Source organism: Cuculus canorus, chromosome 3, assembly GCF_017976375.1.
Source record: "Cuculus canorus isolate bCucCan1 chromosome 3, bCucCan1.pri, whole genome shotgun sequence".
Taxonomy (NCBI): domain Eukaryota; kingdom Metazoa; phylum Chordata; class Aves; order Cuculiformes; family Cuculidae; genus Cuculus; species Cuculus canorus.
Window position 1 is genome coordinate 77,965,546 of NC_071403.1, and position 25,149 is coordinate 77,990,694.

Here is a 25,149-nt window from a genome sequence, read left to right on the forward strand (position 1 = left end):
ATTCTGCTAAGAGGATCAGCTAGAACCTGAAACACTGAGCTTCGAATTTTGCTGAATGCAGAAAGAAATTCATCTTGATATACCACATCCATACTTGTGAAAAGATTAAAACCAAATTATACAGTGCTTTTACCACAACTTCACACTTGAATCTGTACAAGTTAAGCCCATCTGCAGCATTAAGCCTTAGTGGTGAAAAAGGGGGTATAGCATTTACCATGGAATTTGGATAACTATTTTAATGGGATGCTCAGTTGTAACTAAAATCTTAAGCCACACTTGCAGATTTAGCCAGACAGTCAGTGCTGTGACATGATGCAGAGTGCAATGATGGTGAATTCTTGTGAAGTATTGTACATTCCTTTGGATAATATAAAATGGAAGATAATATTGGAATCCTTGGGATTTCAGAGAAGAGATCTGATTAATTTGATCTACGGTGAACATCTAAGTAATAGAAACCGAAGGTGACTTCCACTCCTGTGTTCTGTTCCATTTTTTTTCCATGGCAAAAGTTTTTGTATGCCTCTCTTTAAAACTGTTGATCCTGATCGTTCTTGATAGGGAGGAGATAAAATACTAATTCCATTAGTCTGGTGCAGCGCGGCAGTTTCTAATTTCTGTAAGATGATTCTTTTGAATCTTGTTGCTCTGTATGTGGACGCAACATACTTGTTCTCTACTTGTGAATTGTAGTATACCTCAAGGACTTAATAATATGGCCTTCACTGTCAGTGTGAACTTGGAAGAACTGTGTAGTTTTTTAGTAATGTTCTTTGGTTTCTTTATATACATGACTTAAGAATCTTCTATAATCTTTGGAGCCTTCACGGTCAAGAAATATAAAAGTATATTTAAGTAAATGAGGAGAAAAATCCACACTTCTCTCTTTCCCATCTTTGTTATTTTTTATTTTGAAATCTGATCACTTCTGGTGGGGCTTTCAGACAGTATCATAACAGAAAGATGCCAAAGAAAATTCAAAAAATAAAAGGAACAGTTCACCTGGAAGAGGACTTGGACAGTGGGACTGAAAGACAGCGAGATATTCTAGTAATGACAAGGATCTGTTTCAGAGTAAATTAATTATACAAGCATAATGTGGTGGGGAGAATGATATCTAGTAAAGTCTTCTGTAGAAAAAATACAGTAATGATACTCGTCTGTGTACATTTAGTATTTTTATAAATCTTTTTTTTTTTTCTTTTAGTACTTCTAATTCTGCAAGAAATGCAAAAAGGAGTCAGGATCGTGATTTGAGATCTGTCTGAGCATTTGGTACACAGCATGAAAATGTTTGCAAATTTATCGATTGTGAATGGGAAAGCTGCAATCTAGAGCTAGGCTGTCTTAAGAGATGAACAGTTATGTGAAGGCTGTGAATAACAAATAAGTTTAACTTGTCAGTTCTGCTCTGAAACTTTGGGCATATTTGCATTGTTTCTGTACGTTCTTGGGGAGAGGGAGAGACTGACAGGTTTGCATCTGTATGTATAAGCAAGTATGTGTTTCTTCATCTTTTTTTTCTTTTTGCCTGATTTGTGTGAACTTTGCAATGAATTATTACAAATATTGTGTCAGGTTACAGAGAGGAAAAATGGTGACAAGGTTTGTAATACTGGCTTGTAAAAGTCTGTATAATAATTTGAGTGGTCATTTAGACTAATCAAACACAGCAGTGTTCAAGCACTATGTAGAGCAAGACATATGTTGTAGCTGAAAAAGCACAGTGACCCATGTGGTCACCAACAATACTGAATGTCTTCTAAAGGCCTCTTCCCCAAGTTTGCCTAAGTTATTCCATAGCTTTTATGCCTGTAATATCAGACTTCTCTAGTTTGAGCAATTGTCCCTCAAATGTTTGACCTCAAAATTTCCCAAATTTCTTTCCCTGCATCTTTTGAAGTTCCTGTGAATTGTGAAAATTTCCCTTGAATAATGCTTGCTGTAGGCTTTTGGAGTGTGTACTTGTAACTTGGATTCAATGAAAAAACATTGTGCTTTTTACAAAGGTTACAGGGCCAATTCACCAATAGGTTCTTACAAGCCTGGAAAAAAGCACTGACTGGTGAGCCATATCCCTTCTTGGTTTCTGAGTCTATTTTTGTTTTATAGTGGATGAATCTTAATGGTTTTAGAAATTGATCTTAGGATTTTTGTGGTCTGAAAACACTACTGATGACATTAAGATAAGTCTCTAAACATACTGTTTGAATATGAGAGAGGAAAAGAACGTTTTGCTGAAGGCAGCTGAATACATCAAACACAAGCATATGAATGTTATGAGGTAGAATCTGAAAATAGCTTAGATCCTTCAGAGTATTTGAGCACTTTGCTGCTATTGGACATCATTGAAATTGGATCCGCAGATAGAAGCAAGATGCTTAAATATCCATATTTTTACAGTGCTCTGAATGAAATAATTTGTCTGTTATTGTTGTTCATCTTGCTTGTGTCTGTTTTAGGATTTTTTTGTAACATGAATTAAATTTTGATTTTTTTTTTTTTGCAATATCATTAGGTCCATAAAGAAAATGTGAAACCAAAGCATTCCAACAATGTTCTTTTTCCTAACCAGCTCTCGAGCCACCAAGACCAAAGGCTCTGCAGTCTTAACTAAAGAGCAGAAGATGCCAGAATTTGTTTTCTTCAGGTACAGGTGCTAAGAGCTTTTTGATTTATTGTTGTTGGAGCTTGACACCTGGTCTACACTGCAATCAATAATACTGCATGCTGCATTTTCACCGGTTTTCTTGCAACCGTAGCATGTGCAAATATTTTTGAGAGCTAGGAGGACAAAAAGCATCCTGAGCACATTAAAAGAAATCCTAATTCAAGGATTAAGGCAGTGGTATTTGCATATTTTTATCTTCTCTATAAAAGTAATAAAACTAAAAGATTTCTTAACTTTTTAGATTATACTGAAAAGTTGTATACAGGCTGATAAAAATGAGTTGTTGGATTGCCTGGCAGCATGGAAGCAACTGAACAGACTTTTGGAAGCTTAGATCTCAAAGTTTTATCCACTCATGTCACTCTGTCATACTGGTTTTGTCAAGAATGAGTTGGATAGTGCTAACTCCTTGTATTGATTGCACAACTGCAATTACATCCAGTTGTAGACCCATGGAATACTGAAAAGATACTTGGAAAAGTCCAAAAAGAGGTGTAGCACTAAAGGACCTGCTTGACCCTCTTTCATGATAACTACAACAATCCAGAATAAACAAAGTGTATTGTACTTAAACAACAAGCCAACATTTATCAGCCCTCACCTGGAAATGTGTACTTTGGGCACTGAAGCTGAGTCAGTTTCCTGGGCAACATATTCTGTTCAACCTCTGTTGCTTGATGGCGTATTTTATTTTTTATATTTTTATTTTTATTTTTATTTTTATTTTTAACTAACAAAATTGACAGAATTGATTCTGATATCAGTTTGCAAAATGGATATTTGAAAGATTAGTAAATAATATTTGAGAAATCTCTTTGCTTTGAGAGTGAAATATCTGTTGAATTTATAAATATTAAAAGATCTGTACTGTAAATGTAGCAGACTTTGGCTCTGTCCGCTTTGTGTTTGGTAGAGGTGCACTTAGGAGATGTATTTTTCAGGTAATTGATGATCGATACCAGTCTTACATGTCACTTAAACCTCAAAAGACATTTTTTGGATATGTTTTATCCTTGTTACAGGATAAACAAGGTGTTGACTGTGAAGATGCAGTCAGGTGATGCTTACTTTCATATTCAACATATTTAAGTGCTTTTACTACTCCCAAAATTTTGTTAAATTTTAGTTTATTTGTTCTTGCAGTGCTGCTCAGAAATACATCATGATGAACAGGAAGTAAGAAGCTCTTGAAACTTGTGCGAAAGATCTGTAATGGAAGATGGAAGTGATCAGTAGATTTTCACTGCCCAGAGTGAGAAAAATCCAGACAATGTTTGTATTCTGTTTATTAGGTAATGCTGTTTCCCAGGGAACCAGGAGCATCTTAATTCCAAACACTGAACGTCACAGTGTCTGTTTTCACCCATCAGCATAGTATTCAGGTGCCTCAGGAGTGTAAGTAGTCATGCTAGTTAGATGATAACTAATAATAATAATAATAAATGAGCCAACTCGTTTACTCATCTAGCTAGCATGACTTGATGTGCTGCTTACTAAGAACTGAATTTATGTCCCGTTATATGTGGTGAAACACAATGGAAAATGTTCTTTGAGAGAAAGTTTCTTCACTGCTCCAAAAGTCCAATTGGGAATCTGGAGAGGATAAAGCTGAGAACATTCTTTATTTTAGCCACATCCAGATATTTTTTTGCATCTATAAAAACCATATTTCAAGAAATACAGATTTCTCTATTTTAATGGTGTGAATTGGAAGTAGCTCTTTGACCTACAGATTGCAGGCCCAGTTCTCTTCTATATGTAAACACCACCCCTTTAATGATCCAAATGTATTTGGGGCTCAAGCCACCAGGGATGGATGAGATTATTCTTGGCATGATGCTGACTAAGCTGTCACCTGTGGGCCTGTCTGCTTTCAACTCCATTGGTGCTTATCCTTGATGCCATGCAAGGTGTGGCCTGGTAGCTGCAAACCATTCAGCTGGGCTAGAGGCTGACTCTATGGAGATGTGAGAATTTTAGTGATAGTTAGTCAGATAAGGCTTGGTAGCAAATTAATTTCATGCGAGTTTGCTAATGCCTGTTTCCATAGAGTGGGGAGTATTCTCACAGAAAGATCTGAGCATCCTCTGCCATCCTTAAAACCAAAGTGGGTGCCTTACTGCTCAAGTGGCTCCCTCCACCTTCTGGTATGGCATCACTGCAGTGGGGTCATCAGATTTTGTATCATGTTATCTTGCTCTGGTTTTGTGAACACGTTTTTAATTGTGTATTGTGCATCAAACTTAACCCTCAAAACCGAAAAGCCCAACTCTGGAAAACCCAAACACAAGTGTAATTCAGATCTCAAAGCCACCAAAATAAATGCTCGGTGATATCTACTTTGTGTGTCTGTGGTATGTTTAAATTTTGCTGAATTCTTGAACATTTGGAAGGGGGAAAGACTGAAAATTTGTGATGTGTTGGTCATCAGCCTATTGATGTTGGAAACTGCTATCGCAATATGTCTGTTCTTTTCAGGCCCAGTCCGTTGGGACAAAACTTTTGCTGTGTTTTGTGCTGCATAAGCTTGCTTCTGTGTTTCAGTGAGTTCTGTGAGCTTCTGAAAGGTCCAAAGCAAGTCTGTGATCTCAGAGACAGAGACTGTGCTACACGCCAGGGGAGCTAAAGAAGGGGAGGACAGTGCTGTTTTTCTTTGCTCGCTTGGTTGCTGTGAAAATGCATTAGAAAGTCCTCTCTCTCACATCAGCTTCTAACTGCAGACTATGAGCCTGCAGAGGCTTGAGGAACAGCCTTGTTTCACTGTTAGGAGGTAAAGCAGCTTTGACTAGTTAGCCTTGGCTTTTCAGCTGGAGATGGATTAACTCATGGCAGTTCTAGCCCTGGAGATCTCTCATATATTGGCCAGGATAGCATCAGATGTGTGGAACATGCACCGTGATGTGCATAGTGAGCTATGCATACAAGGTTAACCTGAGTAAACTTCTCCACCTGTTAGTAGTACCTGGATATTAGATCTTTTTATTCCTAGTTCTCAAAACATTTTACCAAGGAGGCAAATATTGTGATCATCATCTTGTGCATGAAGAACAATTGTCTAAACAAATGACAAGACAGGATTAATCAGCCATCAACTAAATCTGTTATCCAGGTTTCCTGAGCCTTAGCTATGGATTATTCCATTACATCATACCCCTGTTCTAACATTTTTTTCTCAGATAAGTCTGTATCAAGTGTGGTGTGAAATTAGGGCTGAGGTTACTCACGTGCCTAGAAAACACCTTTATGAAAATTATGAACAATTAGCTTGATACAAACTTTTTCAATGTGTTTCCTTTCAAAAGAAATTGAACTTTTAAACCAAAGTTTCCTTCCTTTCTGAATTTCCTGAATTATGCTAACCAAGCCAGTAGAGAACAAAGCTATTTTTAATTATATTTTGTGTGTGCGTGCAGCTGGCATGTTAGAAATTTTCAATGTAACTTTTGCATTTGCAGGATGCTTAAAATTGTCTTTGCGCGTGGAGAAAGTGATCTACAATTAATCCAAACTTTGGGTAGGAATGAAGTGCTGTGATAGTTTTATTAGAGGAGAGAATATTTTTCTGCTTGCTTTTTTTTTTTCCGGTTTTTAGTGTTGCAGAATCGTTGTGTAGCTGTAGTTGTCCTCATTTGGGAAATCAAAATGCAGATATGAATTTGAGGCATGGTCAGCTGTTAGCTGGGGTTTTCACACTGCAAACTGGTACCATCAAAAGGAGTATTCATCAAAAACAGAATAAAATTTGTCCTGTGCACTGAAAAAATGAGAGCAGCATTTTGGCAAGTTGGTAATTTGGCCTTTAGTATCAGTCAATAGTGTGGCATCTTGTGAATATGCCAGGGAGCAGGGGAAGCGGCGGTACTTGCAGATATAAATCTCCCCAAGTCTCAGTCTGAACATCTGTGTGACTTGGCAGATGAGGAAGATAGGAACTTGGTGAACTAGTGTGTGTGTTGAGATTTTTTTTGGCCAGTTGCCGGTAGATCTTGTTTCTAGCAGGTAGGTGATTGCTGCTCTCTCAAATACTGCAGGCTGAAATCCTTGCTTAAAGTCTTGTGAAGCAGTGGCTGTGGTTGAGGGCAGATTGGGTAAGGGTTTTTGCCATCTGCCAAAAGATGGAGGTTTCCTGTATAACTAACTATGGCAGACTCATTTCTAAAAGTGTTTATGAATGGCAACCATTAGAATTCAGTCCAGGATTTTTAAGCTCTATAGTAATGTACACTCAGTGGGGAATCAGGCCTTGGCGTTCAATAATGACAGCCTAAACATTTCCAAGTCAGTGATATGTGATGACAGAACTCCAGTAACAATTCTTGTTATGAGTAGAGAGTGACTGCAATTACAGCAGCTTCCTGCCATGCTAAGTGGTGAGATTTTAATGTCCCTTCTTATGATGAAATGTGGTCTGAGTGCAATTTTAAGTTTCAAACCAGTGCAGACATTAAAGAGACATTGGTTCTGTTACTGTTTTAATCTCACTTACAAAGTAGAGCAGCTACCAGGTTGTGTGTCCTAAGCATAATTTAGCAACCTGTTAGTATTTTAATTATCTCCTTCCTAATTAGATTGGTCTGATTATGTAGTACTTGAAATAAGTGCATATTCTTAAGTTCTCAGGGCACCAGCTTTTGGAAAAAAAATAATTGCCTTTCGTTTTACTGGCATTTTGTCTTTCATGCTGAAGTATGGGAACATATGGTGTTACTTCTGATGTAGCACTTGTCTAAATATCTTTGCTTGTAAGGTTTTCTGCAGAGCCATATAATTTTCTCCTGTGAAAACATTCCTAATGTTTTTAACCAGTTATATAACTGCAACATGGGATTATCATTGTTCTGTCATTGAACTTTTACTGGATGTGGGTCAAGAAATTAAACTGTCAACTCCAAATAGGAAAAATGAACAGTAAGTAGTTAGAAATTCAAAGAGACTAGCAAGAAATATCATAGTGATGATTGAATAAAAAAATAAAATAGTTTATCAAAACATTTTGCATATATTTTGAAAGGGTCAAAATAGTAATATTATTTTTGAGCTGAACTCTTGGGATATCACTGACAGTCGACACGGAATCCTCTAGTAAAGCAGCCAGAATACTTACATGGTAACAAGTTACATTTCATGTTTTGTGTTCAGTCTAGCGAACACACTTTCCAAGTGATGATGATTCTTCTGCCTGAGCCATGCAAGGCTTAAGTCATGAACATGCATTAAAAAATGTAAAATAGCAACATGCTCATCTGTATACAATGAAAGGAGACTGAAAATGTTTCTGAGACTGGAGACTGGAATAGCTGCAAAGGCTCGATGAGTAGAGTAACCAGATTACCTCTGTACATTGCTAGACTGTTCTTCAGCATGAGGGATAATGAGCAGGAGGCTAACTGGCCTGTTAAATATACTTCTTTAGAAATGAACAAAAATATTTATCTCATGGAATGATGCAGATCTAAAACTAGACTTCTTGCATAGCAGAGGGAAAGCAAGGATTCTGATTAATGCAGTCCTCCTGGAGTAAAGTAAGTCACTATGATACGGGTGTGTGATGAGCATAATCCATATTGCTTGTCACTTTAGGAAATGCTCTAAAGTGTGGAACTGGTGCCAGACAGATGATGGGGTCTTGTGCTGCCCTGTTGCTTCCTAGCAGCTCTGTTATGCAGGAGCCAGCAGTTTAAGTGCAAGGATGGAATTGGGTAGACTTTGAAAGACAAGCTGCCAGAAAATATCCTAGCATGTCTCCTAGGAATGTGGGCAAGTAGTATTAAACCACCTGAAGCATTGGTTGCTACTTGGAAAAAATAACTGCTTGCCTCTTTTTGTGAACTGTGCTATAGGAATGCGTCTCTTTAGTTATGTGTGCTATAATCTTGCTGCTTTTGAAAACAAAATGACTTGCTGTGTTGTCATATTGGAGATACTCATCTAGTAATGAAATCACTTAGGTTTTGATACTGCTTTTGTTTATGCAGGTGGCTGACTTTATACCCTTGTATGTTACCACTGAGTTCACAAGCATTTAGGAGCAGGGTGGCTGTTTTATTTTATTTTATTTATTTTTTTTTTAAGTGGTGTCATGGAACTATGAGCTGGGATTTAGAAATTTATTCCAGGGGAAGCAGACAGCAATACCTTTCTGCCCATAGTGTTCTGATTTGAAGAGTCTTTCAACTTTTCATGCAAGAAGTTCTATCCTTCCACTGTCTACTTTCAGTAAGCTTGATATTTGACACAGACTCTCAGTCCAGGTTTGAAGACGGCAAAAAAAAAAAAATAGCTATGCCTTTTTACCTCCCTGGGGTGCTGCCTTCATTGATCACCCCAGGACTGGGCTCCTGCCCTCACTGAAGACACACACGGAGCTTCCACTGCAGCTTTTAGTAGGAGGGGAAGCATGTTGTGGTCCTTCTCTGCTTCATTGGAAACACTGAACCAAGTATAGACCTCTTGACAATGCATACACCTTGTAAAACACTACAAGAGGTGAAGCATCTTCAGTCTCCAGGAGAGGAGAGAGAGCGGCTTCACCAGTCGTGCCTGATGGGCTGGAGTGCAGAGGCAGAGCTCTATTCCCCAGAGGGCACAATGGCTGGAAGCAGAAAGGAAGGACAAACTGAACAAGATCTCCTTTCTCTTTGCTCTTGAACCTGGGTTCAGAAGCTGATTACCATTTCTAGGAAAACGTCTCTCAGATGTGAAGGTAGTGTAGCTGTAATGGGAGCAGGCTGCGTTTGATGCTGAAGGTTTGAGTTGCACCCTAGTGAGTACAGACAACAGAGTTGCTCAGAAGAGAATTTGTAGTTTATGAGATTTTTTTTCCTTGAGAAAAAGGAACTAGATGAGTTGAGACACAATCAGAGTTATATTAAGAATGCACAGGTTGTAAAGGCAAGGACTCTGAAGAAAGGAAATTATCATAATCCAATTACCCGAAGTTGGATTATGCTGAATTTGCACAGTTTTTTAGCCATATCTCTGCTTCTAGAAAACAGAGATGCAGAAAGAATTAGATTATAGGGGCAACCAGAGCCCAAACATTTCCGAACTTGAAATGGTAGGAAATTAGGTAGGTAATGAACACTTATATATTACTTTTTTGTTGGTGATAAATATAATAATTGCAGGGGTTAATGACTATGCAGTTTTTAGTCAGTTGCAGGTATGGGTTTGATATCCTTCCCCTTACATTCTGCTACCAGATGAAAGATAGGATATTTATCTGCCAGTATCTGCAAGCTATGTTGCAGCTGCTTTTGCAGTAGTGCTGATCTTGACCAACAACTCACAGTGGGTGCTCAGGCTTTTTGCTTCTGTAGCATATCTGAGGTCCCCATAACTTTTCGTGTCTTGTGCACTTGAAGGTGCTGACTGGAAGTCCTCTCTTGTGGTTGAGAGTGAAGTTCGATTACAGCTACTTCAAGCAGTCCTAGCCGTTAAATTGTAGAAATGTGTAGAAATGTAAATTTCTTTTTATATATCCTCTACTCTTGCTTTCTGTAAAGCAGGACTCTTCCCCTGCGTTGGAAAACAGAAGTCTTTCGTTATTAAATATTTAGTTGCTGCCATGGCATTGGTGAAAAGTTTGTGTTAGTTGATGAACTCTGCTACTAAAATTGAGCTTTCCTAATTAAAAAGGAGAAAGCAAAATATGTTTTCTATCCATTTTTTACTGAATTAATCTTAATGATTTGTGAAAGTCATTACTATGAGTCCTTTGATGACTATTGCTGTTGAAAAAGCAATTACGTTGGAAGATCAACTAAAAGTCTAATGTGAGATTAAAAACTTTACGTTGCTGGTTCCTCTATCAGTTAATATGGGCCAGAGACGGTCTTTTGCTGCCATTTATAAACATTGTTTAGTGTATTTGCAGACAAGAACAGAGGTCATTGAATTATTTGGGTACCCAGTTTTGCTGTTAAATAGCTAATTTCTTCTCTTTGTGTAATTTGTTGCTGCAACAATGTGTATTGTTAAAAATTAATTTGTCAGCCATCTGTCTTTGAAGTGCAACATCCATTGCACCCATTTTAATCTGGTGGAATTTGACTGAAGATTCTGTGGTGAAATTGGACAGCTTCAGCAATGCAGCAAAAGTGGCAGAAGTTAAGTCCAGCAGTACAGAAATACCTAATAAAGATTTTTCAGAGAAATATCAAGATGACTTTCACTGCATTGCTCTTTCAGCATTGTAGAGCTGCTTAAAAGCTTAGTGATATGCATGTAAGCATAATCAGAATGATGCATCAGGCCAGCAACAATGCACGTTACTCTGAATAAAAAGAATAGCTTAGTAGATAGGTTTGGTTGCAGTAATCTTAATGCATTGAAGTTGCATTTTCAATGTGTATTACTTTATACCTTTGGCCCTGAATTGTGGTAATTTACTGACAGCTCTAACCTAATGAGCTAAAGGGATGCTATTTTCTTCTGTAAGCTTTTCTGTGTGTTCCTTATTTTAAGTACAGGAGCAGCTTTGCTGATTTGAGGACTTGGACTTTTAAAGGGCAAAGTATTCTTCATTAAACTTGGCAGTGCAAGACATCATGTGGTTCAGGGAGCCTGATGCACACTTAAAGTTCAGACCATGTTGATAAATAAACTTTAATTAAATCTGGGTTTGGAAACTGTGCTTTGGGCATTGCAAAAGAAACGATATGTAAATCAAAGTCATAGATATTGTTGACCAGATTGCTCGAAGAGAAGTTTGGCCTTGTTTTCTTAAACAACACAAACCCAGTTGAGAGTTGGGTGTGAGAGTACTATCTGTCCTTGTAAAGCACAGTGTTGTCCTCGAGTGCTGCTTTAATGCAGCACTTAATTGATGCATTCTGTTTGGGTTATATTCTGTTGCCTTTTATACTTTGGGTGCAGTCTGGTAAGAAATAGACTTAATTTCTCTTGCATATTGGTAAAAGATTAGTGCATGTGTTTTCTAGCTCTGTATAATACAGCTTGTCAGATAAACTTGGGATATATCCAGACCTGACATGACTTTTGTAGTTTCAGCAACACTTTGCCTGTTCTCATGAAGGCTGAATTTCACTCATGCTAATGCTGAGATGCATCACTGCAAATCTGCCAGTGACTAAAAAAGGTAAAGACTCCTCTAATACGTTTTCCTTGTTTTATTTTGTATAGTGGGTGATGTATTATTCAGGAAGTCAGGGATGTAGGAATTCCTCTTGGTTCCTTTTGTTAGTCCTCATCTAGCAGGTGTTTCAGTGACGGAGTGCTGTCTGATTAATATGGCAGCAGGAAGTTTATGGCAGCGTGAAGTTCCTGTAGGTGCCTGCACCTCAGCATTTTGGAAAAAATCTCTGACTAGCTGAATGGGGGAAGAATCCAATGATTTGTTCTATGTGTATCCATACGTGTTAGCATTTATTAATTTAGAGGGCCACTTGTCTCATTTTAAATCAACTAGAAAATGTTCACTCAACTGCACAAATAAGACTACCCACCTGCATGCCATTATTATATCAGATTAATTAAATTTGAGTGAATTAATTTCAGTTACAAAGGCTGCCATGCATTGCTAGATAATTATTTAATTATACGTTACATAGATATAAGACATGTTAAACTACAAATTTTTGGTCAATCATTATGAGTTTTATTTGGTTTTGTTTTCAAGATTATCAAGAAACTTAGCTAAATAGCCTTACAAAGGTTTGAAGGCTTTCTTGAGTAATTTGTAATGCTTAGGTTTAGCCTTATGACTATTTCTAACTATGGCCTTAAACGCCTTTAAACTCTCAGGTTGTCTAAATGCTAGTTCTGATAAATTTAACTTGAACCAAGGGTACTGTGGGACTGAAAAACTTCCTGGAAGGTCACCTAGAAGAGAAATAGATTTTTTAAAAGTAATAATAGTAGTTATTATTGTGTTTATGGTTATTATTGCTTAGATTGCATAAAGCTAATATGAAATTGCCTTTCTGTTCCAAAAGAATCTAACCTCTGTTAGAGTTGGAGAGAGTGAAAAGTAATGCAATGCTGGTGCCCAGGGACTGCCATCCCACTGCCAGGGTACGTGGTGAAAACTAAAAACCTCTCTGATAAATATTTTAATATTTCCGATTTAATTCTAAGGTATACATGCTTTCCAGGGTAATATATAGACACGGGCTACATGCACATACCCATACCCCATGCCCCTCTTCCTTCCATGCTGTCTGAATGCTTTTGTACAAAACTCCAGGTAGGACATGAATGTACAAATGGGAAATTCCAAATCTTTTTCGGAAGGATACGTCAAACGCAAGAAGGTACACAGGGTGATCACATATAGATTGTATTGTAGCTATACAAATAAGCTCAATATTCAAATATAGAGACTGCCTGGAATTCAACAATAAAAGGGAAAGCAGAATGAATACAAGAGTGTTGCCAGTCTATTACTGCACTGAAGGCAGGAAATTAGACCATATCTCTGCAATAAATTAATATTATGAAAGTCTGAAAGACATCTGTGCTGTGTACCAGGGTTTATCTAATGCTTCAAAAGAACTATATGTGACTAGCACTCAAGCTATTGTGTCGTGAACTGTGATTACATTTCTGGAGATTGGAAAAGCTTTATTCCCCATTTCCTTTTGACGTTGTTTTGGTGACAGCTAAGGGCCAGCAGTGTTTGCTTGCTAAACGGGTAACTGTAGACTGATGACTGTTCTTGAGAAAATGCAGGTTTTAGTCACTGATGCATGACTGTGAATGTGATTTTTGGCTGTGGTTTGGAGCTTCTTCCTGGAGCTTCTTCCTCTAAGTTGAGGAATTGCATGAAGTATTTCACTGCTTTTGGGGAAATAAAACCAGATGGGGGAATGCAATGTTGATGGTTGCTGTTGAAGTTGTGGAGTTACAGATGTATAGGATTGTGCAGTCTTTAGATGACTTTCTGCTGTGCTGCAGTTACACCTGTCATCATGTTTAGGTGAGGTTAATTAAAGTCAGTGGAAAGGCTCACTCTGACTCCCTTTCAGAACAGTTGGCCTGTAAATAGGCATGTGAAGAAAACCACGAGTGGGACTTGCCTTGCAGGGCAGAGTAAAGAGGCAAACAGAAATTTGTCATAAGTACAAAACTTTATAACCCCTTATAGGTGAAAAAGGTGTTTTTAAGTTTATCAGAGACTTTTCTTTTGAAAACCTTGTTTTTCTTAATATTTCAGGTTAAAAAAGGCGAAGAGAGTTGCCTCAGGATATGCTTTGGTAGCTTCTGACTGTCAGTGTGCTGAGCATTTCAGATCCTGGTGCTGTGACCCTGTGTTTGTCACACCAACAGATATGTTGGAATAGTAAGCACAGTTTTGAGGGTAAATTGACAGAGCTGTGAATTTTTTGAACATATCTTAACGTCACACGTTCTGGTCTGTAAGTATCTTGAATGAAAAGACTGCAATATGCTTTTTCAGTCACCCCCTCTGCTAAAGAGGGGTAAAAAAGAGGATAAATATATATACAAGTATATCCTATGTTATTTCTTGTACACGCGGAGGAGAAAAATTGAGAAATTCAAAGTAGAATCAAGAAGATATGGAGCTAGAATTGTTTGGCCCGTTTTCTTGCCAAACAATGCAGTCCTTGAAGCAGGAGTACAAATTATGATTGCCAGGAGCAAAAACTGACCTTACAACACCTGGTGTGCTGTAGGTTAGCGGATGACATGGGTAGTTCCAAAGTACCATTTCCAATGTGTTCAACTGCATTTTGATTTTTGAGAAGAATGGAACGTCAGGAAAGAGGAATCTTATCTTGCTGGTCACACGAGAATTTTCTTTCAATTGTATTTTCACAGGAACACACATTTCATTCTTGGTGACCAACTCTTTCCCTAAATCTTTGCTTCCCACAGTAGTTAAAGTATGAAAAATCAGTATGGATAAAGTGAAGGAAATGGGTGGAGCTGGAATAAAGCCTTGGCACAATCAGCCACACATAATGCATACTTTAGAACATAAACAAAGGAGAAAATTTTGTTTCCTTCAGAAAAGAATGGCTCGTAAGCCATTAGGAGAAGGGACAGATGGATTTGGAAAATACTTAAATTGCTTTAATTTCATTTTGATGAGACGAAGAAATGAATTTGAACGAGAAATTGATCATTCATGGTTTGATCCTCTTGTAGAAATATTGCCATTGATTTCTAGAGGAACAGGATATAGCCACACTGCTTTTCTGTTGCTATGGATTGTGGACACTCAAAAAATACCTCAATCCCAAACAAAAAAATGAATAAACAAAATTCTACTTGACCGCATGGAGACTAAATTAACTTTTTAATCTTTAATATGGTTGTTATGCCAGAGCCGTGGAGACTGAGAAGTGATATTCCTTGAGTTTTTAGTCCTCAGACTGACCACAAATTTGGAGAGTAGTTCAGTAGTTGAAATCGTTAAGTCATTTTCTAAAAATCACGTAGATATATGAAGCTGAGACCTTTTGATTTATTTTGAGCTCTGAGGAATATAATGTGAAAACCTATTCAGGTTCTACTAGTGGGTCAGAGACTGCAGTCAGTTTAATGAGACATAGCTAAATTTGCCATGATGAAGTGCTGCTTCATGCATGAAATAGATGCTATGCTCTTTTGCTGGTGATTGATGATTTATTACCTTTAAAACTGTAGAACCAATGAGCAGAATTAATTTTCAGTGGATTATTTATTTTATCACTTGTTTGTACCCCATGGAATTGTAAATGATTGATAAACATGATTTTAAAAAAGCGAACTAAAAAATAAAATAGGAGAGATTTTAAAATTGTTCTTTCCATGTCAAGACTACTCCCCTTTTACCATTGAGATGTTTTGCAAACCTAATCTAGCAACAGTTTGTGCTGCAAAAGACGTTTATAGCTCAGTTTATTCTGGTTCTTTATCAAATTACTAGTCTTAATCTTTAAAGATCTCAGGGGATTGACTGAAGCTTAAGGGTATAGATCATCCCTCTTCGTGTGGTCCTTTGTGACCCACAGCAGTTTCTTGGTTGATCTCAGCTGACAGCCCTCAGTTTGAAACCCCAGGCAGTGGGAGACCAGTTGTCCTGAAATGCCCGCATCAGAGCTTGCTCAAATACAGGAATTTTTAGCACTAAATTATGTACCTGGGTTGACTCTTTAACTCCTAGGGAGAATAACCTGTTTAGGCATGGGTGTAGCAAAAATGGGAAAACCGAGAGAATAATTCATAGTGCAGAAGATGGAGAGGTATGTTAGAGGCAGCCTGTCTTAAAGGAAATTATCAGCTGTGGTATGTTGTTAACTCTCTGGAGGGCAAATATCCAGTGGTACAGTGCTTAATGGTTTCTCCTGGTGCAAATGAGACTTCATAGAATCATAGAATGGCTTGGGTTGGAAGGAACCTTAAGTACCATCCAATTCCAACCTCTTGCTGTGGGCAGGGACACCTTCCACTGGATCTGGTTGCTCCAAGCCTCATGCAGCCTGCCTTTGAACTCCTCCAGGTATGGGGCATCCACAGCTTCTCTGGGCTTAGTTTTGACTCTTGCACTGTGAGGATTTGAAAGTACCAGTGCTGCTTGCTGAGTGGGTGTTTTAAACTCAGAGCTACACATAAGTGTACACAGCTAGCCTGTACTGGAAGTTTTTATAATCTTGAATATACAAAATGAGCTGATGATGTGCATTGCATCCTGTAGGTGTATTTGAGTTTGGCTGGAGTAAAGAGCAGCTCAGCTTCTTAATAGCGTGGCAGCATCAGGCTTCAAGGTTGTACGTGTCTGCTGGTGGAAGCATCAGCATCAAGCATACTTCATAAATCCACAGGACTAAGTTATATGCTGTGACAGTCTCACTAACGCCTAAATGGGGGACTTAAGTGAAATTTTGCAGGTGCTTAGGTTTTGGTCCTTGCCCTACAGAGATCAGGTGAGCTGATGACTTTGCTTTGCTCAGAGGTTGTTTCATAATCCTCCTTTATACACAGGCTCTTGTGCAGTTCCAAAGTGGCAGAAGAGTTTAGCAGTGTCTCAACTAAAAAAGCAAAGACTCGGTGTTTTATTTAATTCTTTATTTATTTAAAAGAAGCTGTACCTTTGCAAGCAAGGCTTTTCTCAGTATTTGTAAGCTGAGCAGGGGCATTTTAAGTTGTTACCTGGATTTTTAACCTCTGGAAAAAACCCATGTGTGTTAGCCTGTGGTGGAAAAAACATTATTGTTTGAGTCAGCCATAAATACTGTGAGGGTAAAGGTTGAAACACTAAGCTGTGATTCTTTCTACTTCTTATTTTGAAGTCCCAAAGACCAAGAGCTTTAAAATTTTTCCAAGGCTCTTTGCAAACATTGGTGGTGGAATGTATTATCCTTCACTTATTATCAGAAACTGCTGTCTGATGCTGTGATGTGCTTCTAAGCAAATACAGCCCTCTATGCTGGTCTGTTTCAAGTCCTGGAGCAGATCCACTTTCTCTTCTCCTATCACAGCACCAATTTATTCTCTTTATTGCAACCACGTTTTGTCTTATATTTTCTTTTTGCCCCTTCTTTCTGCCTCTCTTGAGTGTTATTTTTCTGGATGATAAAGTAGATTTAATTATAGGCAAAAATGCCTGCTGAGGATGGAAGTGATCCAGGACTATGTCAAGAAGAGATTATTCCCATCCTGGGCAAAAACTCCCTTCTCTGACCTGTTTTTCTCCCTTGGAAATGCTATTTCCCTTATGTTTCTTTACACATGTTCAGAAAATTCAGTGCTGAAGAATTTTAAAATTGATAAGCCTGATTTCTGCCTTCTATGGGTGGTAAAGTAGATAATGATCACAAGACTCTGCAATCCCCCATACTCTGATTATGAGAGAACAACTGTGGTGCCCTCTGACTCTGAGCTGCTCACAACTGATTGCTATCCAATACAGATACCGAGCCCTGCAGTGCAACAAACCAGTGAATGTTATGTTCGGTAAAAAATCAATCATGGTTATTCTTTCTACATCTCCCTGTTCTGTTACCTGTCATCTTGGATTTATCAGAATGATCAGTGTTTGGATTTTCATACTTACGTCTGCTTGACTGTCTGATGAACAACTGTAGATGTGAAAGGACAGTTTCCTTACAGGGTTTTTGGCATCTCAGTCTTCACCCATGGAAAAAAATGTAAAAAGTGAATGGACATTGATGTTACAGTAGACATGGGTTTGTTTGCTAGAGCAAAGCTTTGTGCTCAGTGCAGCTGTAAAACAATGATTTCAAATTATTGGCTTCTGGAATGTGAAGTCATCAAACTTTGGTTATGGAAAAATCTTTTTATATTGGAGAAATGCCTCTTAGTTCAGAAATAGTTTTATTTGTCTTTCTCAGCAGCCAAACCTTTGTGGACTCTACTGGCTCTCAGAAATTATCCTAACTTGGCTGAAGTGATATTGTTTGGACATAGCAGAACAAACTTGGTCAAATCTGAGATCTGTTTGCTGTTCCTCCTGGTACAGACTTCCCACATTTCCTATAGATGTTCTGCCTCATCATTCAGGATGCCCAAGGCATGGATTCTTCCGAACTACACAGCCTTGGCTTTGCTCTCTACATGGTAGAACATGTTTCACTGTTTTCTTTTGCAAATACTAGTTCAGTTTCCCTTCATGGTGTACTCTTCACTTTCTTTACCACGGAACTAACAATAAAAAAAAAATATTGTTTATTATTAATAGTAGTGAAAAAATTTCCTAATTCTGAAGCTCATCAAAGGTTTAAAATACCTTATGATACTAAAGAAGAGACATTAAAATTTGTTACTTTCCTTTAGAGAGGATACTATGATAACTCTATCAAATTCTAGATGGATGATAAAATAGCTCACTTTTGTAGTAAGTGTTAGATGTGACAACTTGAACAGATAGCAGGTTGGGCTTAATTTTTATATGAGACAAGAAAGATGGTGTGTATTTCAGTGCTGGTAAAGGTATCGTTTCTTTGGACATTTTAGCAAAGCAAAAATGGTTCTGCAAGTTGTGTGGCTAGAAAAAGGGGTAAAAAGGCCTTTGGCCAAGAACAGAGTATGCATAAAATATATTACTTTTTAGAGTATAAATAATTAGTAGAATTAGAACATGTAGCAAGCTAAAAGTAGACAGTAAGGAATGAGAGATGATCTTAAAAACTTTGGAATAGAAAACAGTGAAGGACTAATCACCTGGACTTTAGATACCTGTGAGACTGGAGAAAGGAGGTTGGGTAGAGCCATGGATCGTGTGAAGTGTTCTATTTCCAAAAAGCACAGACATAATTTCAGCCTCTGGTTCTAGCAATTCAGGCAACTTGACCATTGCACTTGTACTTTGTGATCTCATTTAAATCTTGACTAAGTTCTGTCTCTCTGATACTTGCAGAAGCTTTGTGCTTGCGTCCCAAGGCAGAATTTGGATTTTATGCCTACATGAGGATACATTACACTGTTTCACGTGTGCACTTCGCACTAAATACTCCACTTTAGCTTTCCCAGTTGCATGACAAAGGAACAGCAAAAATGTAGTAAAGAAGAAATCAATGTCTTTTACTGGAAATCCAAAACAAATTTGGAACAACTCCATTAGTGTGCATGAAGTCACACTACCTACGCACCTGCTGAGGCTGACACACGCTGTTGTGGAAGTTTTGGTTTTTAATCTGAAAGGAACAGAAATGGAACTTTTCTAAGTGAAGCACTTAAGTTTGTCTGACCAATGAGTAAGGAAATTCTTTTAATTTGTTTTTTTTTTTTTTAATTCTTTTTTTCCCCAGAGCTGAGGTTTCCCAGGTAGGCAGCCTCAGCAGGAAGCATAAAAGCCTCTGAAGGGCTCTGAAGGATAGCGTAGAAGTGCAAGATATAGTTTGTAGGCAGTATGCCTCACAAAGGATGCAATGAGTGGTTAAAACAATGAGCAGGTTTGGTGTCAAGTTTTGAAGATACTGTGCTAGAGCCAAGAAAAGGAGAGAAAGCTGTGAAGCCCTGGGATGTGTTGAGGGTGATATTTTCTAGATGGAAGACACAAATAATAGCAGTTTCAAAGGAAAATAGAGGTTGCTGAACACCAGAACTTTAATCTGCTGGTTGAAATTTGTGACAGGGCTACTTTGAGTTATGCTGAATGTGCAAGACCTGGAAACGCCCTATGTAGAAGATCAGCATTCTCTTCAAAAGTCAAATTCTCATGCAGAATACTGGTCTATGGGGATTACTGGGGAAGAGATGTGCAATCACAGTAACTCGGTAATTGCTGCAATGTCAGATGCTGAATGCCACAGTCTGATACTAAGCTTTAGTGATGTTCTGGATGTCATGTCAGAAGGGATAGATCAGAAGGCAGGTGTCCAGGAATATGTTGCAGTGCAAGTAGTCTTGGTGCTGATGCTATTTTTGGAATCTTTTCACTTGCCTCGGCAGTATCTTGATGAAATCAAGTAGGACTGAATATGTTTAAGGTTTTTGGAGTGGAAAGGGAATAATGATGATGTTTTTCTTGAGGCCAGTTGTTATCTCACAGCCATTTCTTCACTTCTCTTTCCTCTGATAGGAATTGGGCATGATGACAGGAGCTTCTTCAATCTAATTTAGTAATAGCTGGAAAACAGATTTTTTTTTTTTGTTTACTTATTTATACATTTTAATACGTCTTGTTGCTTTCATTTTCTTTCTCTTTTCTCCCCAGACGATTTTTAAGAAATGGAAGGACATTCTAGTGAGGAGGGAAGAAAACAATTCCTGAATAAGAGCTGCAAAAATTAAATCTTGCATTTCCTTTAGCAGTGGTAATAAAAGGACCTTCTGAACGTGCCTTTATTGAACCAGCCCTTGGCAGCCATAGGGAACAGGTTTGTGTTGGTGATCCACACCACCAGATAAGAGTTTAATGTTTTAAGGGATGAGATGCCAAACCCTTAGCTAATGTAAGGTGGCATAGCACAACAGACTGCTGACTGATTGAGAATTTGGCTTAGATTTTCAGGTCTTCAAGCCATTGCATTCATTACATCAAATAATGACAGCTCTTATGAAATCTGCAAAGATTTGGATAGTGGCCATCCCTGCAATGCATAAGTTTTTCTCTTACTTCTTCCTTCCATACCCTGACTTACTGTTTAATAAAATAAAACAAAACAGTCAATTTTAACTGGTAAGCTCAGTCAGTATGTGGCATGTAATTCATGATATAGACTTCACTAAAGCTAGATCTTCACACAGTAGATCTTGTCGCAAGGTGAGGATTTACATAGCCATAACTCTTCCCATGTGTGCAACATAGATTTTGATAAATTTCCATTTTTTTTTTTAACTGCTTCATTTCATTACCATGACACCTGGTGTGTGTAGTTTTCCCTCTCCACTTGCTTTTCTGCCTTCTCTATAGAAGCCTATGCAGAAAGTATAATTTTGTGTGTGTCTCTATAGAGCTGTAGCTTTGAATATGCTGTCTTTAATGAGCTGACAGCTGAGGCAGGGCCACGTGTTTATTTTATCATCTGAGGCGCAAGCAAGGCCTAATAGCAAATCCAAAGGTGATTGATGCTGCAGCAGAACTTTTAAAATAAGATGAATTAAACTGTGGATACAGTTTTCTGAGTTTGACTGTTCTGCCTTGGGGTTCAAAGCTAAGGAAATCAAGCTTCATACTGTACTTCATGGGTTCTTTTATTTATTAGAGCAGCTCAGCTGGGATCTTTTTAGCCTGGCTTGAAATTCTAGCTTCATGGTTTTCTGAATAATAGTCTGTTTCCTGGCCTTTTCTGAAGCTTTAGGAAGAAATGCAAGCTGCATGTAAAGTTGCAAGAAGAATAAGCTGGATTTCATTTTTACAGGGATTTTTATCAGCTGCTATTTTTATTGTGCTTATACGCTAACACTGTTAATTTTCAGTTTTGTTCCTTAAAGGTTTAGAACTAAAGCTTACTAAAAGATGACAGATATTTTTCAGTATTTTCTGGGATGATAAAGAAAACTTCAACAAAGAAGCATCAGTACTGGTTTAAAATAGAATATCTCACATTTTATAGATGATGTACTAAATATGTAGCTTATGTTTGAGCCTCTTGCTCAGCTACAGCTTGTACTTCATAGGGGTCTGGATGAGAAGATCCATTGTCTGTTAGCTTAAAACAGATGAGGGCACGATGCAGGTGCTGTAGTGGGGTTAAACAGTAGGACCTAAATCTTACTTAAAACAGCATCTGTATTACTCTTCTTTTGATTTGTACCTGAAAGTATGTCCAACAGGTATGGGTACATTAACTTTTATATACCTTTGGTGGTGGGATGGTCCTTACTCTTATCTTGGAACATGTTAGGTTAAAGAAAAGGAGGCAAATACCTTCATACTTTTAAATGCTAAATCCCCTATAATTTCATCATTCCCCATCTTGCTATTTACTTACATAAGAATGGCCTGGGAACTGCAGGAGCAGATCTCCCAGCTGGTACTTGTGTATGTTCCTTGGGGTCACTGGCTCTTGCTGTACCAGTACAGGAGCAACCAGAGTAATAAATACCTATTAATTCACACAGAAAATGGAAAATGCCGACAAAGTATTGACCTTGCAGGCGAATGGGAGCTGCTTTTGGTTCCTTCATGGTGTGTGCTCCTAGTGCTTAGTTGTCATTTGTGAAGTTGACAGTGGAACTACAGAAAGCACTGGCATTCTGACTGAGGAGAAATGCCGCTCCTCACTTGGACACAACCTAAGCCTGCCACCTGAAAATCAGGTATTTATAGCGTATGCACTCATGCAGAAGGGAGCTTCAGTCCTATATGTAACACTGTTACTTCTAGTGAAAAAGCTTACCTTTTCCTTGTTAATTTTTCTTAGCTTGCTCTAAGCTCATGCCACGTGTTACCTACTTCTGCCTCTAGGTAACCACTGCCATACATCCTCAGTTTCCTAAACAAGAAGAATAAAAGGACTTTGAGGCAAGTGATGAGATTAAATCGACACAGTATAGGACTGGAACTGAAGATGTTAGACTATTGCTATGCCTTCAAATGCCCTTTTTACCAAATAAGAAAAACTGTCCTCAGAGAAATGGTTGGGTTATGAAAAGAGAGTGACATTTGAAAGAGAACAAAGGGAACATCTGCAGAATTCACAACCAAGGTGTGAGTGAGTGCAGTAAGAAAATCCCAGTGAAGCAACAATCCAACAAAAATGTTTTTCCTAGACAAGGTCTCAAATATTTGTCCTTCTGTGACCTTTTTAGAAAAAGATTCAAATGTCTTTGGGAGTAAAACCACATTGTGGACAGTGTTTGCTTAATATGAGTGTCATGCCTGGAAAAACAAACTTACACAAGATGTGTTCTGTAGCAAACCAACCTTATTCAAGATCAGCTTACTTGCATATCATAAATTTGTCCAGTTACAATTTGATGTAAAGTCATTGTATTGTGTCAACCTAAATATTTTTTAAAAAAGATATTCTGTCTTGTTATATGTTTACTAGTGCTAGTAATCCTCTTCCCTTTTTACATAATTCTTTCTTTGCTGTTTCCTGTCACTTGGATTCATAAGGCTAAAGAGCACACGGGGAGATTTTTGTGGTCCCAATATGAGCATTGTACTGTCCAGCTAGGATAACTTCAATAGGGATGTGAAATATGTAAGGCACTTTTCCAGTGGTTAAATGATAGCATTCTTTATGCTGATATTGAACGTAGGCATTACAGCTGGAAGGAGGTCCTGTGCATGTGCAGCATTATTTAGAAACAGCAGAGATGATCATAGGTCATGTGGGATTGTGAATGCTATAGAAAACATGGTATTACACTTCTATTTTGTATAAGATTTATCGTAAACAATAAGTGAAGTTCTGGTCTTTATCTTGGGAGCAAGAAAGAATTAATCGGTGAAAGACAATTAGAGAAGAATTTAAGGTCTGAGGAGAAGAGGAGAAAAAAATTGAAAATATATAAATGATGAGTCACTACAGGGGACAGATCGAAGCTTTATTTTACGTCTAGAAAATGTAGGAGATACTTTATGAAATACAATAGGAATTTCAAAATCAATGAAAGGCTGAACATGTTTTTTAGATATATAAGTAAAATTTATGTCCAAGAGAAGTGGGTTGTACTTAAAAGGTATTTGTAATTGAAAAAAGACTGAAATGGGGATGTTGGGAATGTCCAGGGTCATTATAATTATCTGGGACAAGCTGTGTTCCACAATAATTGCGTTTCAAGATTCTGTTTACTTTTGCCTACTGAAGAACAGGGTGTGTTCCCTACTAAGAGGGACAAATTAACCTGTGTCAGCTTGTAGGAGAGTGTTTGCTTGTTGCTCTGCAGTGTCTTGAACTAATAACTGAGATCCTTGTGTGACTTCAGATCAGTCTGGCAATTCCTGTGTTGCTGAAACAGTAAGCGGATTTGTCCACTTAAAGGCTGTATTTACCCTTTTATGCTGGAGCTTTGTTTCTTATTTAAGTCCTATTCCAGCAATTATTTGCATTACTTATTTTTTTAATAGATCATTTTGGTGCACGGAGACGTACTAATTTGATGGGGAACCTTCTGTGGAAAGTCTGCTTGTATTTGCATTATAGATACAGCTGGTATACATTGTTTGGCTTGCCCTCAAAGTGAGCTCATCCTGAGGATTCTGTGATTTTGAAATCTGTCAGCATTAAATATATGTAGCTTATTTTAGTGTGAGTGGATGCTTATAATTAAGGGAATTTTCAAGTAGAAACTTTGTTTAGGCTGTGTGTGCAGAAATAACACCATGTGGATTGTATTCTAAAGATGTACACACATTTCTGTATGAAAATGCAGCTGTACAGTTAGGAAAGAGGTTGAACAGACATAAATATGAGACAAGGGTGAGGGAGAAGCCCTCCAACAGTATACATTAAAAAAAAAAAAAAAAAAAGCAAAAGCATTACTTCTTATGTGCTCAGCATATGATGTGATCAAGCAGGACTGAAGTTGCAGAACCAAAAAGGAGGATATGCAAAGTACCAGAGCTGTTTGGTTTGGGGTTTTACCTGCTCCCTCCCTTCAACTTTGTGATGGGGAGCACACTGCATTGTTGTGTGCCTGGCAGCTCCTTCTCTATAGCTTGTCTACAACCCCAACTGTTTTTACAAAGACAAGATCTTTTTCTGTTATTCTGCCTGGCACCAGCTGGGAGAAGGTCAAAACATTAGTAGTAACTATTTCATCTCCAACAGGAATCAAAAAGTATGATAACTTCAAGTTATAACTTCTTGACCTGGCTCTCTCTTTCTGACGTAGCCATGACTTATTCTGTGTCATGCCCTAAGAGCAATATCCAAATCTGTTCAAGAACAGAGAAGACTAAGTTGATTTGTACTTTCATCTGCTGCAGCAGATGTTGGTTGCTGCCCTTCTATGGCTTTCTGTCTTGGCCCTCCCTGCTGTATCTTACATCAGCCTTGTAGGTTCACACAGGCTAGGTTGCAGCAGCATCCTAAGTGCGCCAGCAGTGTGAGAACACAAAGGACTATTATCTTTTCCTCAAAGACTATATG

General features: G+C 38.0%; 1 protein-coding gene across 5 annotated transcripts in view; it reads left to right on the forward strand.

The window, feature by feature from the left end:
* Positions 1-25,149, forward strand: part of CCDC85A (coiled-coil domain containing 85A) — a 138,446-nt gene that overhangs the window by 68,014 nt on the left and 45,283 nt on the right. Inside the window, exon 4 of one of the 5 annotated variants that reach the window (XM_054063763.1) lies at positions 3,818-4,991. The exons of the other annotated variants lie outside the window; for them this stretch is intronic. Within the exon in view, the coding sequence (XP_053919738.1) occupies positions 3,818-3,840 (23 nt within the window). The 3' untranslated portion in view covers positions 3,841-4,991. Of the gene's footprint in view, positions 1-3,817; positions 4,992-25,149 lie in introns of those variants that run through there. 5 annotated transcript variants of the gene reach the window in all.